Consider the following 14,362-nt stretch of genomic DNA (forward strand, 5'->3'; position numbering starts at 1 on the left):
CTCGGGCAGAGCCAACTGCGCATGCCTGGGCCACAAGAAAATGGCCGCTTACACAGTAAGCTGGTGTAAGAAGACATTTTCTTGTGGCCACTTATGCAGTAAGCTGCTGTAAGCGGCCATTTTCTTGTGGTCGGGGCATGCACAGTCGGCTCTGCCTGAGGCCTACAAGATTGAAACCCAGGACGGAAGAAGACACAAGGAGAGGGCGTTCCAGATGAAGATGTAAGCGGCGCTGGAGAGTTCGCTCACAGCATTGGAGATGCCCCCAGTGGTGTTTGATCGCTGGGGCCCGCCCCCAGTGCTGCAAGAGAACTCATTTGCATACTGAAGAAAACCCAGATTTCTACCGAACAGCGGCACGGAGAAGACATCTAAAGGTAGGAGACGAATAGACTTTCTTAAGGCTATTCCTACGTGTTCATCACAAAAAAAAAGGGAATCCAGTGATAGGATCCCTTTAAGCATCATTCAGACTGTGTATTGTACCTGTGTTTAACCATCTGTATCCCAGATATAACACCTAAATCTCCTGTTCCCCTTGGTGATTCGGGGCTGACATACAATCTGAATGAGGTTGAGTCAGCATTTTATCCTCTTCTTTAGTGATACATTGTATAAGATATTTCTTTTAGTGCACTACAAGAGCCATTAGCACCAAAGCTTTCACTGAGAAATGTAAATGAAGTTTTAGTTTTGTAGTTTCCTGTTTTGTTTCTTTCTTCAGTAAGGGATTTCCGAGCACATTACAGAAGAAATAACGTGTCATTTAATAAGAAAACAGATACTATAGCGTTCTCACTGCCGTAGCTTCCCTACTATGAACTAAACCAGATAGATCTCTGTGCCCCTGGACAGCTGCATTAATATTTCACACAACTGTATATATTAACAAGCAATGTGATGCCAATTCCTAATTAAATGCCCTATTTTAGCTCCCAAGGTCTTAGATAAATAGCCGGGAAGGTTCCGCTGTTTAGCCCAAATTACAATGCGCTAGAATGGGACTTGCTACGAAGCTGCGGCAATAACTTAACATTTCATTTAAGGGATTATTGAATCTGAAATAAAAAGCTTGCGACTAGATCTGCCATTGGCAATGTTTACAATCGCTGAGTATTCCCGTCTCTGTTCTAGGCCACTAAGGGTTAAAAAACCAATTAGATTTCTGACGATTTTGCCAGCCATGGCCACAAGTCATTGTTATAGAACAGACCGGTATATAAGTGGATATAAAGATACCCAAGATGCTTAGACTGGCATTTTCTTAAAGGGAATGTGTCACCAAAACCCAATATGGACATTGCTGCTTACCTTTAGGGTCCATTCACACCTTTAAGGTTCATTTTTGGTGAGGATTTTGGCGCTGAACCTGTGTCACAATCCACGTGGATAAAACGCCTCCCTATAGAGTTCTGCACCGGTTTTTGCAGGCGGAATCCGCAGTCAATAGGAGGTGAAAATCTACGTAGAATTGGCAAATTTTCTAATTCCAGAAGGAAGCGGATTTTTTCTTCGCCAAAAAAACTCAGTGTGAATGGACCCTTATTACTCCAAAGAGCGATATCTAGCAACAGACGCACCGATTTACAAGAGGAGAAGATTTGATTCAAGTGGCCCTAACCTATCTATCTTTAGGGCTGGGATAACATGCTAGATTCTGGAGACAGACTCCCTTTAAGAGAATGCAGGATGTTGCATTATGGGTGTCTTTCCATCCACTTACATAGTGGTCAGCTCTATAACCTTATCTATTATCCCAATAGGCCAGGGGTAGGGAACCTCGGCTCTCCAGCTGCTGTGAAACTACAACTCCCAGCATGCTCCATTCACTTCCATGGGAGTTCCAAGAACAGCAGAACAAGTATGCATGCTGGGAGTTGTAGTTTTGCAACAGCTGGAGAGCCGTACGTTCCCTACCCCTGCAATAGGGGATACATCGGATCCTTTAAATGTGATCCGAGCAATGGTAAGCCTAAGAACAAGGCTACAGGTCCGTATGAAGACGACTCCTTCCAGAACCCAAGCAGAAAGTTTCCATTGCTGGGAGTTCTGTCCTTCTACACATTGGGCTCTCCTATTGCAATTTCTACAAATAATGAACTGAAACAACCTAATCTATAATAAATATGTTATTACGCCTTCACTATTTAATACAAGACTTCTATGTGGCCAGAAGACTAAACATAACAATATCCAATAACAATGGCTGACACTTGCTAGTAGTGCACTAAGAGAAATCTGGAATATTTCATCGAGGGTTATTACAATATATTTCCTTCCCTTATTTTGAGTTGCAATAGTAAATTTCTGAATTGTAAGCAGGACGCTTGGCAAACATTAGCTAGATGAGGGTCAGATTCTGTAGACTTTGATGTGGATACATTGACCGGGCAGCCACCGTAAAGCTTACAGAACCTGCCCCAAAGTAGTCTGTTTACTGCAGGATGGGCCTGCAATGTCTTACACATTCTTCAATATGTTTCTTATCTCTGGTCAAATGGATAGAAATCTCATCTGGTTAAATTGGATGACAGAGGAAACAATAACGGAACATATAGAGAGTGCAGTATAGTAAGCAGGCACTGGTATAATATGAAAGATAAAGAGGTTTATATGGAAGAAAAAGGGAAGGAGCGAATGGGACGGAACAAACTTGATTGGCCAAAAGTCTGAATGCTGCAGATGGTTGTCGCCTATCTTTAGACCGGCACCAGAATCTGCTCCTCTGTTCTTTTCTCAGCTAGCCGGATCTGCAAAAGCTGAGCAAACAACAAGAGATACGGTGGACAGTCAGTTTAAAGCACCAGCTCCGCGGGTAACGTCTCAGACAAACACAACGGATATGAAACATACCATCATACGCTTTTTTTCCCCGTCTTCTGATCACCAGTAGATCCATCCAAGGGAAGCTAAAAATATTTGTTACTCCCGTCTTCTTTTAATTGAGAATCATTAATGTTTAATAAGCAAATTAGAGCACAAGGATTGTGTTTGTAGGTAATAACAGCCATTTTGTCTTGTTTTGTGCATCTTATTTAAGAGACTGGTGCTTTAAGCAAAGTGAACTTTCTCCCCATGTTTCCCTACCTTTACTACCGGTAGCGTCTTTTGGCCAACAAGAAGACAATTAACCTTAAGCTGGACATACACTAGAGATTTTGGACCATTTTCTGCCCCCTTTTTGGGACATGGAAGATCTTGGCAAATATCTAGAGTAACGTGATTTGCCACATTGTATCATTTTTGAATCCTGTTGACTGATCTCCATCCATCTCCATCAACAGAAGCCCAGACCAAGGCCGAGACTGTTTGCTGACTTGTCATTTTAACAACATGACAACCTTTACATATCACTAATGTATGGCCAGCTTTAAGGGACGGTCACATAGAGAGCGGTGCATGGAGACCTCCTGATTCTCGCCAGGCCCATTATAGAGGAGCCGCCATTAGACTGCAGGAGAAGTGGTGACACATATAGCATGTAATGTTATACATTTTCATGCATAACATTACCTCAGATATTCTTCCTTGCAAGTTGCTTTTCTGCTTTTCTTCTTTTGAAAGCGGTTATCTCATCCTGCAGAAAACCATGACCCACTTGCCTGTGAACGATATCAAAATAGTGACGGAAAAAAAAATATATAAAAACAGTTAGGTGGACAGCAAGAGGATATCCTGCGCCTGGACCGCATGGTGTCTCCGCTTACCCTGACTTGATCACTGGTGGGACAGGTAACGGTTTTGTAAAACCTTCTTTTCCAACCAGCCAGTATGTCTCTTCAATACCTTTACCCTTATCCAAAAGAGACAAAGGACACAATTACCAGGTGGCTTTGGAGGACCCCCACTGTTCCACCAAAGATGGGCTAAAGAATACAACGACCTGGTCTTATCCAGTCAATGGGAGTCCACTGTATCTCAGGAAAGGGATGTTGTACATAAAAGGATATAAGTGCTGCTCATCATTCACCCCGAGCATCAATAGTGTCAAATTGTATCTATTTGTATCTAAATAAACTTTAGTTATCGTGTCACCAAGGAAATAGGTCACTTTCTCATTTACACCAAGTTTCCAAATCCCTATGACTTTCATGATCTGTGTAGTGAATGCCGTCCTGCCTTTGTCCATTCATAGTTTAGTTGTATACAAAAATCGAAAAACACTTTGCACCTTTAAGACTTTATTCGCACTCAGTTTATGGAACAGATGTCATAAGTGTTAACTCTTAATGAATTAAATTGCAATAAATCTTGACCATTGTAATAAGTTTTCTTAGCTTTTGTGATGACCTAGTTGTCAGATTGATGTTAGACCTTTCATATCCTTCTTCCCTATGAGAACAATACAATAAAATAACACAAAGTGTCCGTTCACACGGAGGAATTTGACACAGATTCTGGTGCGGAATCCGCGTCAGAGTCAGACGTCAATTGACTTCAATGGATTCCGTTTTCCATACGGAACCCATCAATGGGAGGCTTTTTTTCCCCATTGATTTCAATGGGTTCCGCATGGAAAACAGAACTCATTGAAGTCAGTGGGAGCCTTTTTTTTTTTCTGCGTCAGAATCAGCGCCAAATTCCTCCATGTGAATGGACCCAAATAAGAACAAGTCTGTTTTAATGGATCATCAAAAAATGGGAAATTTCATTTTTTAATCCATTTTCACAGATCCTTGAATTAGACTCAATTCTATGAGGAATCAATGAAAATAAAACATTATGGAGGTCGTGAGAAGACAGACTGCTTAATCCATTTTTCATGGTCATTTTTGTACGCCATTGTGTGAGGCTAGGTTCACACCTCTGTTCAGGGGTCTGCCCCTGAATGGAAACCTAATCTGCTTAAAAAAGCGCTTACCTGTGGAAACCCATGGACCCCATAGACTATAATTGGGTTCGTCAGGTTTGCACCCGGTGTTCACCTGAAAAGGGCAAAAAATGTAGAGAGAAAAGTCCCGCTTGCAGATCTTTTCTCCCTGCATTTGCTAAGCAGGTATTTTTCTGCAATATACGGCTGGGATTTGTTAGAATTTCATCCACTTTGCAGGGAATTTAAAATGTTCAGGATTTTGCCATGAGGGGCTTCAGCCTTAAAGCCATTTCCACATGAACATTATTCCGTTGCATTACAGCTTCTGCAGTATATTCCCCGATACCCAGTCCTCTTGTAGTTCTTCTGAACCAAATCCAGACCCATTACACATATAAGTAATGTAACTGATAGATCACACCAAACATCTCATGTACAAGCTACTGAATACTTCACAATTCTTGATAAGTGTTTTGAAATGCAAACAAACAAAAGTGACAGAAATCATGTGTGAATACGGCATTTGGGGTTTAGATGGTTAATAATAAACAAATATTTAACCACTTATTAACTAAACCTGCACAAAAGGTAAAATCAGTATAGGGAATGAACAGTGTGGACAGAAACTGCTTAACTGATAATGGAACACCCGTCATAGGAAACCTAAGAGATTGTAAACTGACTATTCTGTGGCTGTATGTTGTCTGTGCCACCATGGTCGCAGCTGTCCTCCGCTTCATATGCTGAGCATTGTGTGACACTTATGAAGAGGCCAGTGTATCCTTCTGAGACATGAGACAAGCTGTATACAATGTAACACAGCGGCTATAAATATAAACTAAGAATAATATCAATGTATGAATGGGGTTGTCCAAGACTTCATATTGATGGATTGTCCTTGGGATCAATATGAGATCTATGGAGGACCAACACATGGCATCTCGGACAGATTTTACGTATAACCCCACGTTGAAGAAACGCAGCTTATTTTTTTTTACGTATAACCCCACGTTGAAGAAACGCAGCTTATTTTTGTTGCAGATTTTGTTGCGTTTTTTTTTTAGCCAAAGCCAAGAATGTCTACAAAAGGAATGGGAAATATATAGGAAGTTCTTATACTTCTACCTTTTTCTCATTCCACTCGTGGCTTTGACTCAAAAAACTGCAGCAAAATCTGCAACAACAAAAAAGCAGTTTTTCGGCAATGTGGAGCTTTAGCCTTAGGGTGGCTTTACACAGCCCAATGTTCAGATCAGTAAGGCTGAGTTCACATGGGGTATGAAATCAATGGGAGCCAGTCAGTTATTTTATCTGGGAGCCGTTTGTTCTGGTTCCCAGAAAAAAGAAGCGACATGCTCAGTCTTCAGGCAGAGTTGCCTTGCGAATCCTCCTGAAGACGCTCCCTCCTCCCTACTAGTCCCATTCATTTGGGCATAATCTGGAGCGGAATGAGCGACTGCAGCGGCATCCAGTCGCAGCTACCCATATTTTGGAACGGAACCTAAGGCAGCCTCCGCCTCAGGTTCCGGACCAAAAAACCCCATGTGAAGCCGGCATTATTGTACGCATTGTCTTCTTACTTTCTGCCCCACACTGGCCATTGTTGGTCCACAGCACATTCCTGTTTGCACGGGGCAATGTACTGCCAGTAATCCATAATACTGCGATGAAGTCACCCAACACAGTGGCCATTAACTTGTTTGTCGGCTGATGGAGAGGACATTTAGCCTCCAACATGTCTGAAGTGTTTACAACGGATTACACAAAGTGGATCATTCAGCGTTCACTTGCAGATTTCATTGTATGATCACATGATATGATAGGTGAAGCTCGGTGATGTGGGTGTCCAGTCTGCACAGATATGTCAAGAATTTAAGCTTGTTATTTCCTAGAAATTTCTCAAGAACTGACCTCAGCTTGTAATTGGAACAAATAACTTGTGTGACGTCTAACAGGGAACATTGTGTATGATACAGATAAACATGTCACTTACCTTCAGCTCTGTCCTTCCTCTCAGTTCCAGAATATATCCCTCATTTAAAGATCTGAGGGTTTTGACCGTACTCTGGTTGACATGGATCCGATAGGCTGTAAAGGAATATAGATATTAACCCATTGCAAAAGTAACATTTCTTTGTGTTACCTGTCAATGTAAACCAGGAATTGTTCTCCTAGAGATCTATAAAGCCACATATTGAGATCTAGTCACTTTATGATCTACAGAACTCAGTGTTACAGTCACATGATGGACGACATAGCGGCTCGGGTAATATTCAGCATTGCTTCTTTACTCACGTAACCCTGTTGATTCCATGCGGGAGGCCGTATTTACTGTGTCTCCAAAGAGGCAATACCTTGGCATTGTTAGGCCCACGACGCCCGCAACCACAGGCCCTACAAGAGACAGCAAATTATCTCTTTTGTAATACAAATCTGTAGACGAGACAAATCCTGCCCAAAAATCTTAATAAATAATTGGATTGAAAAATAAATAAAAAAATCACCATGATCTTTCGTGATTGTCTGCCAAGTCCTAAGCACTGCCATAAAAACATAGAGACAAACATCTTTTTATGGCTATGCAATTTATCCCACAAGTGCGTCCGGGACCGACCTGATTTGCCAGATTTGCAACAACTCCATAGAAAAGATGTCGCTGTCTGTCGGCAAATCTGGCCTACCCCATATGCAATTGCATTCCCATAATATGCTGATTATCTCTGCATTGCATCTGTGTTAAATAAGCTGCATAACATTATCTCTTACATTGTATCTTGTACGATTCTGATCAAATCTATCCATATACGAAGGAGAATCTTACCTGAATGTAGGCCTATACGTATCCTAACAGGGACATCAGGCATGTGCCTCATTTTGAAGGATCCTACAGAACTGAGGATATCCAGAGACATATTTGCAATTTCTGCAGCATGCCTATTTCCATTCCTCTTAGGAAGGCCTGATGCAACCATGTAGGCATCTCCTATAGTTTCTACCTGTATATAAAAAGAAGAACACAGGCAAGGATCCTTCCATTTTATAGGATTTCTCTTAAATGAGTCATGAAATACAAGAAATATTTTCATTTGTTAACATGTTTGTTGCTAAAGTATCAGTCAGTCTTATTCTGTAACACGAATGAGCTGATCAATGGCGTTGTGTTATAATATAGTAAATGAAATACATTTGCTCATCCCTATAAAGCCATTCTAAACACTTAAACTTGCAATGGAAATCATTTTGAAACAGGCAAACGTATGAGTTTACGAACAAGTTACCACCCACCTTATATACATCATGATTTCCTATTACTGCATCGAATAATGTGTAGAGGTCATTAAGAAGGTCAACCACTTCAATAGGCTCACTCATTGCTGATATAGTGGTAAAACCCACTATGTCACTGAAGTATAACGTCACCTCATCAAACCCCTCTGGTTCCACCGTGCACCCTGTCTTTAGTGCTTCTGCAACAGATCTAAAAATCAAGCAGATACGAGAGTATACAATCTGCATACAAGAACACGTTTCAGGACATATTGCAGAAAAGCTGTGGCAAAGATGTTGCAAACCCAAAAGTGGTTTCATTTGTCTGCTTGTCTGGTAGTTTGGGAGGTCACCGCAGACTTTCTAGGAAAGGGGGCAAGCATGAATATAGGTTACCTAACGGAAAAACCCCGTGGGCCCCCCTGGTTTAAGGGCCTGTTTGCAAATTTGCTATACAAGTAGGGTTGAGCCGATCTTGAGATTTCAGGATTGATTTTAAAATCCGTTTTCCGATCATTTTCCAGCTGATCCCGATCATTAAATTTGCTCAATCGCTGATCGGGATCCGATCTTTTCCAATTCTGATCGCTCAACCCTATATGCAAGTAAGCAATATAAATAAATAATAAATCCTTCAATGGTTGCTGCTTTACTGATTCTGGCACAGTTGGAATTGTTTCCCTGGTCCCCGCCATTTGTGAGTAATCGGTGCCGTTCTTTTCAGCAGAATTATGTTGTCAGGTGGACGATCCCTGTCTTTCTATTTCCAGGTCGTCCACCTGATATTCCGGGCCGCTGTGTGGGTTGTGAATTCCTAGTAACAGGTTCTTTCCCTTTAATAATAATATGTTTAACATAAAAACTCCATTTATACAATGACACATTCCCTTTAAGAGCATTGCAGGGCCTGTATAATAGTCACATTCTTCATGTGAATCCAGCAATGATTGTCATCTTGACATATAACCTATCTATCTTCCTATCAGCCTATCTATCTGCACACAGGTTTATTAACATACATGCCTTATGTATTATAAATGACCTTTCTCGTGGTGATTATTGATAAACCCGATATCATGACTTACGGAGGTAACATTTGTGTTAAGAGCTTTTCTGTTTTCTGTTTTTCTATCTCTAGCTCCTCTGTCCTTTCTCGTATTAAGTCCTCAAGGTTGCTTGAGTATTGTTCCAACATGCGCAGCATGGAATCGATGATGTTTGTTTTCTTCCCTTTATTGATGTTCTTAAACTGCACATTAAAGAGATAAGAACACAATGTTTAGGGCTCACAAATGAATTCCGTCTGATCACCAGGACCCCAAAAATGAGCAAATAAAATGTCCCATTTAGCCGTCTCTTCTCTCAGGTCATTGACCGCAGCTGTGACGTTTTGTACAATACGAGTTATACGACGTACGTCACCTGTACAATTTGCTATTAAGAAATAAACTTCTCACTTGATCAAATATTTCATCGAAAGTAGGACGTCTGTCCGGCACTTCATTCCAGCACTGTTTCATGAGCACAATGCACTCCATAGGAGCATGGTCAGGAGATACCACCGGGCGGCACAGCGGAGGGGGCTTTTTAATCTTTGGGATGATTTCTGTAATACAGATCATATTTGGAGTTTAGATATATTAGTCTTCCATTAAAAGCAAACATGTCAGGAGATTTCCGCCGCCTATCTGAGTGAGAGAAGCCAAGCTCTGTGATCTATAGGTTTATAGGATTTGGAAGAGGATTTCTGGGTAAATCCAGCCAGGACTCCTAGAAGGGGCAGTAAGAGTCCTACTGGCCCCGCCCATACTCACACCACACAGATCACGTGTACCGAGACGTTGCAGCTCACTCCTTGTACAAACTCTAGTGGTGAGTGTAGGTACTGCAGGACAGTCTATGGTTGGATCCCTGCACATCTAATATTGATGGCTTATGCTAAGGATAGACCATCAATATTAGAATTGAGAAACCCCTTTAACGCTACATCTAGGAATTATTTTCAACATATACAGTGCGGTGCAAAAGTTTTAGGTAGCTATGGAAAAATAATTTTGTTCATTGACAGTACAGCGCTACAGAATATGTTGGTGCTATACAAATAGATAAAATAATGTCTCCTCTCCCCTGTCATTTCTACTATACCTGAATATTTCTATCCTAATTTCTGCTACCTACAAGGCCGGAGGTATTTTATGTCCATATACCCTTTGTGCATGTTGCGGAGCCGTTACGTATACGACGCTACATTTATTGGTTGCAACTTGCTTAATAATCATTAGAAAATCCGAGTCCACGAGAGGTCAAGAGAGAACATTGGACGTACAATATAAAAAGTTAACCAGCAACTAACAATATAAAACCTTGAAACACCGATAAACATTAATCCTAACAACATGTATTTACCTTCAGGGGTTTGTTCCAAAGTACAAAATGGGGGCCCACGCACCACTACCTCTTGCATAATAATGGAAAAGCTATAGACGTCTCCAGTGAAAGAGCCGTGCAAAGCTGCATGTGGATCCCTCAATAGCTCCGGGGCCGTCCATAGTAACTCTGTAAGAGAATGGTAATATACAGTATGTTATATGGGACGTCCAACTGTGCTCAGAGGGTTGTATAGTCCAGTGTCCTATGGGATCGGACATCGTGCAGCACAGAACTGCAAGAAAGGAAATGATAAAGGGCTCCTGTGGAAAGGTTTGCCTACTGGGGATGAGCGATCGGGATCGGGAAAGATCAGATTGGCGATCGAGCAAATTTCATGATCGGGATCGGCTGGAAAATGATCGGAAATTGGATTTTGAAATCTCAGGATCGGCTCAACCCCGCTGTATATATAATATACAATTAGGGTTGAGCGATCAGGATCAGGAAAGATCGGATCCCGATCAGCGATCGAGCAAATTTCATGATCGGGATCGGCTAGAAAATGATTGAAAATCGGATTTTAAAATGGATCCTGAAATCTGGAGATCGGCTCAACCCTATTGCCTACCTTTTTAATATTGTGTATTACCTCCTGTAGTCATTTGGGTGAGGCCATACGGAGCGACATCATGCAGCCGCTGCAGTTTTATCATCTTTTTAGTAATGAATACTTTATGAAATTGCAATTTTGTAGCATTTTTTTCTCTACGTTCCTAATCAGTTTGATATGTCCATTTGGTGCTCCCAGTGTCAGACTGTGCAGGGACAAACCTCTTTGGTAACACCCAGTTGTCAATATGTTCCTCCATGTTCAGGAGGAATATCATCAGAAGTGCACAACATAAAGTGACATGACTGGAGGATGAAGAATCGATATTTCAGCAAACATCAATGTTAGGCACCTTGCAGATGACTATGGGACATGATTGAACCCGCAATGAATAAGGGCCGTGGAAGCAGGAGGAATAGGACCTGTCCTGAGTTTTGTGGCTCGGACTGTCGGCCCTCACATTGATCCCTGTCATACACAGTCATGTGCCTGGTTATGCATACTCAGTAGAATACAGTACAGCTTCTGCTGGTTCCTTAGTGAAAGAAGCAGGGATATCACCATGAATGGAGGTTGCACAGGTGTTACATTGTTGTATATAGCACTGCAGTTTCATTTATATGAGGAACATGGGCCCCCCTTCACCTTATCAGTGGAGGTCCTAGCAGCGAGAGCCCCAAGAGCCTGTGGATAGGTAATCATTTAGAAACTTGGTCCAACCCCTTTAATGCCAAGAATAGGCTGTGGGGAGTCTGGTCAAGCTACCACATGCATTAGATTATCTAGCCACTTTTCAGTCTGTTGATCTGATCCATCATAGTTTTAATGGACTTGAATTCTAGCACTATGTACTTAGCCTGTTCTATTTACCAAGTGCAGAAGGTTCTTCATGAGGAATCCTTTGAGTCTGTAAAACTTCGTTGTAACCATAATCAGTCACTTTTAAAACGAAACGTCCGTCTACGACACAGTTGCGAGATTTGAGTCGGCCGTGAACAAATTTTCTGTGATGCAAATATTTCATACCCTAAGTAAAAAAAATGGGCAAACATACAAATGAATAGATTTATTTTTACCAAAATATAACACACAGCAGTACATGCCTAGCAATATATACACTATAAACCACTATAAGACCTCGCTCCAAAACTATTGTAGGTTTCCATCTTGTAAAGGATATCACAAAGGATTAGCTGTGTTAGGCCAAGGCGCCACATAGTAAGAAGAAGCATCGCGTAGCCGCCACGGTTTTTCCTGCAGCGCTTTTATGGAAAATCAAAGGTTTTCTCTAGAGACTTTCTGCTTCCGTTTCTGTACTGTGACGCTTTTGGACATCGCAGTGTAATTTTACGCAGTGTGTGGATGGGATTTGCTAGTGACTGCAAAGTAGTGCATTTTTTTCTGTGGCCAAACTGCAGCGTTTACGACTTTACGAACGTGGGGACCCGGGCAGCGGAGACGTGAAGGATAGCTTATCAATAATGTCTCTTTTGCAATGCTACAAAGTCTCCTACACCTTTCTCTTGGTGCTGCTCACCTTGATAAGATCCAGTAGAAGAGAAGACTTAAACATCCAGTCCAGCTTAACATCCTCATTTCGGAGAAGATCCTGCAAACTGCCCCTGGAACAAAACTCTGTGACAATAGCGAAAACCCCACAATCATGGAAGAAACCTAGGAAGGGGTTGACATTTTCATGACGCATATCCTTCATCTGTCCATAAGGATAAAGCAAATAGTAAAAGAAGCATGTAACAAAGTAACACGCACAAACAATGATGCCGCAAAGATGTATCATACCATTTCAAAGACATCACTTGTTCCAGGCTTTAGTTCTCCAAAATCTCCATAAGGGAATTTTTTCATCCAAACCCAATCACCCTTAGAAGACATAAAAACATATAGACTGGTATAATATGAGACGCTACATAAAAGATTGATTTATTGCAGTGTTTTGGGAAGTTGTTTCAGTGTTTGCCCAATAAATGTCTAAGATGGGTTATACTGTCAGACTGTTTTTCTGTTTTTCTTGGTTGATGTATATTATATTTAGATTCTTTAATGATCAGATGTGTCGTGTTTCCATCCGGAAGTGTTTCCTTAGACCATGGCTTCTATATACGGATCAGTGGTTGTCTATGACATCAGTATTACTGGTTACTCGAAGACAATGATTGCGCCTTTACAGCTTCCCTTGGCATGTTTGCCATAGGAATTCCTATGATAGTATTCATGTCTTCACAAGAAGCCTCTATCCCTGAGAAGACGACTCTCAACAGCTTCACAACATGTCCAGACTAAAAGACTTGTGCATTCAAGGAAAACATACATCATGTCAATGAGATAGAAAGTAGAAGATAGAAAATAGAACTTACCTCATACACCGCAACGTTGGAGTTCTCATAAGTAGCTGGTGTGAGACTCTTAGTGGAGCCGGACCTCATGGGCGACTTCATACTTTTGGTATCTGATATACCTTGTCCACTGTCACTGGTGCGACTTCCATCATTGCTCATTTTCTGTAGAGAAAGCAGCACATGACTCCTATCACCATTAGACAATTACATATTACATAATGTTCTTGGCTAAATGTTAAATTGGTTGGACACTAATAATAAATTTCCTTCCACAGCGGAGTACACAGAGTTCTCACACCTTGGAATATGTACTGTCAAAATGATGGAAACCTGAGCCATGAACAGAGGTCCAAAGTATCTCTCAATTTGTATCTTGAGTCCACCACCGCACAAGTAATCGAAAATACATAACAGGCCAATATCGCAACAATGTGTCCCAGTAATAGAACCCACAGCGACACATTCACCTTGTGATAAAGAGCAAAATCTTGGGGTTCCACCCTTCAGACGCTTGGACCAAATAAGATTGTTTTGTTTTAACCTAGATTGAGGATTACGCTGCATAACGGTGCGTGTCAAATAGAGATGGGTGAACCGTCAGGATTTTTTTTAGTTTTGGGTTCAGCCAATTTGGGTCCCTAATTCGTTTATGGTCCAACAAATACGAACCACACCTTAAATTAGCTTAAAACATAGTGTAGAACATTCTTAAGGCTACTACAAACCTGGCACTCCTGCGGGCAAATCCAGGCAAGTCGCTGGTGCTATTGAATTCAATTGCGGCAGTGTCTCCTCTGTGAGAGCGGGACCACCACCGCTATTATGAGCGGTGGTCCTACTATCACAGAAGAGTCACTGCCGCTATAATCTATCCCTGTGCTGTGATTATAGAATAGGGATAGATTGTAGCGGCAGTGACTCCTCTGTGAGAGCAGGACCACCGCC

General features: G+C 41.5%; 1 protein-coding gene across 2 annotated transcripts in view; it reads right to left on the reverse strand.

Moving 5' to 3' along the window:
• The window catches only part of GUCY2F (guanylate cyclase 2F, retinal), a 52,571-nt gene that overhangs the window by 4,017 nt on the left and 34,192 nt on the right, over nt 1-14,362 (reverse strand). Inside the window, exons 7-19 of one of the 2 annotated variants that reach the window (XM_075259423.1) lie at nt 13,436-13,579; nt 12,861-12,941; nt 12,598-12,774; nt 11,931-12,087; nt 10,487-10,636; nt 9,538-9,686; nt 9,166-9,329; nt 8,099-8,291; nt 7,635-7,809; nt 7,109-7,207; nt 6,807-6,901; nt 3,708-3,793; nt 3,514-3,602 (exon numbers count right to left, since the gene is read on the reverse strand). In XM_075259423.1, coding sequence (XP_075115524.1) covers nt 3,515-3,602; nt 3,708-3,793; nt 6,807-6,901; nt 7,109-7,207; nt 7,635-7,809; nt 8,099-8,291; nt 9,166-9,329; nt 9,538-9,686; nt 10,487-10,636; nt 11,931-12,087; nt 12,598-12,774; nt 12,861-12,941; nt 13,436-13,579 — 1,758 coding nt within the window. In that variant the 3' untranslated portion in view covers nt 3,514. The remainder of the gene's footprint in view (nt 1-3,513; nt 3,603-3,707; nt 3,794-6,806; nt 6,902-7,108; nt 7,208-7,634; nt 7,810-8,098; nt 8,292-9,165; nt 9,330-9,537; nt 9,687-10,486; nt 10,637-11,930; nt 12,088-12,597; nt 12,775-12,860; nt 12,942-13,435; nt 13,580-14,362) is intronic. The other variant, XM_075259422.1, reaches the window with a different exon arrangement.

Source organism: Leptodactylus fuscus, chromosome 11 (assembly GCF_031893055.1).
Source record: "Leptodactylus fuscus isolate aLepFus1 chromosome 11, aLepFus1.hap2, whole genome shotgun sequence".
Lineage (NCBI taxonomy): Eukaryota > Metazoa > Chordata > Amphibia > Anura > Leptodactylidae > Leptodactylus > Leptodactylus fuscus.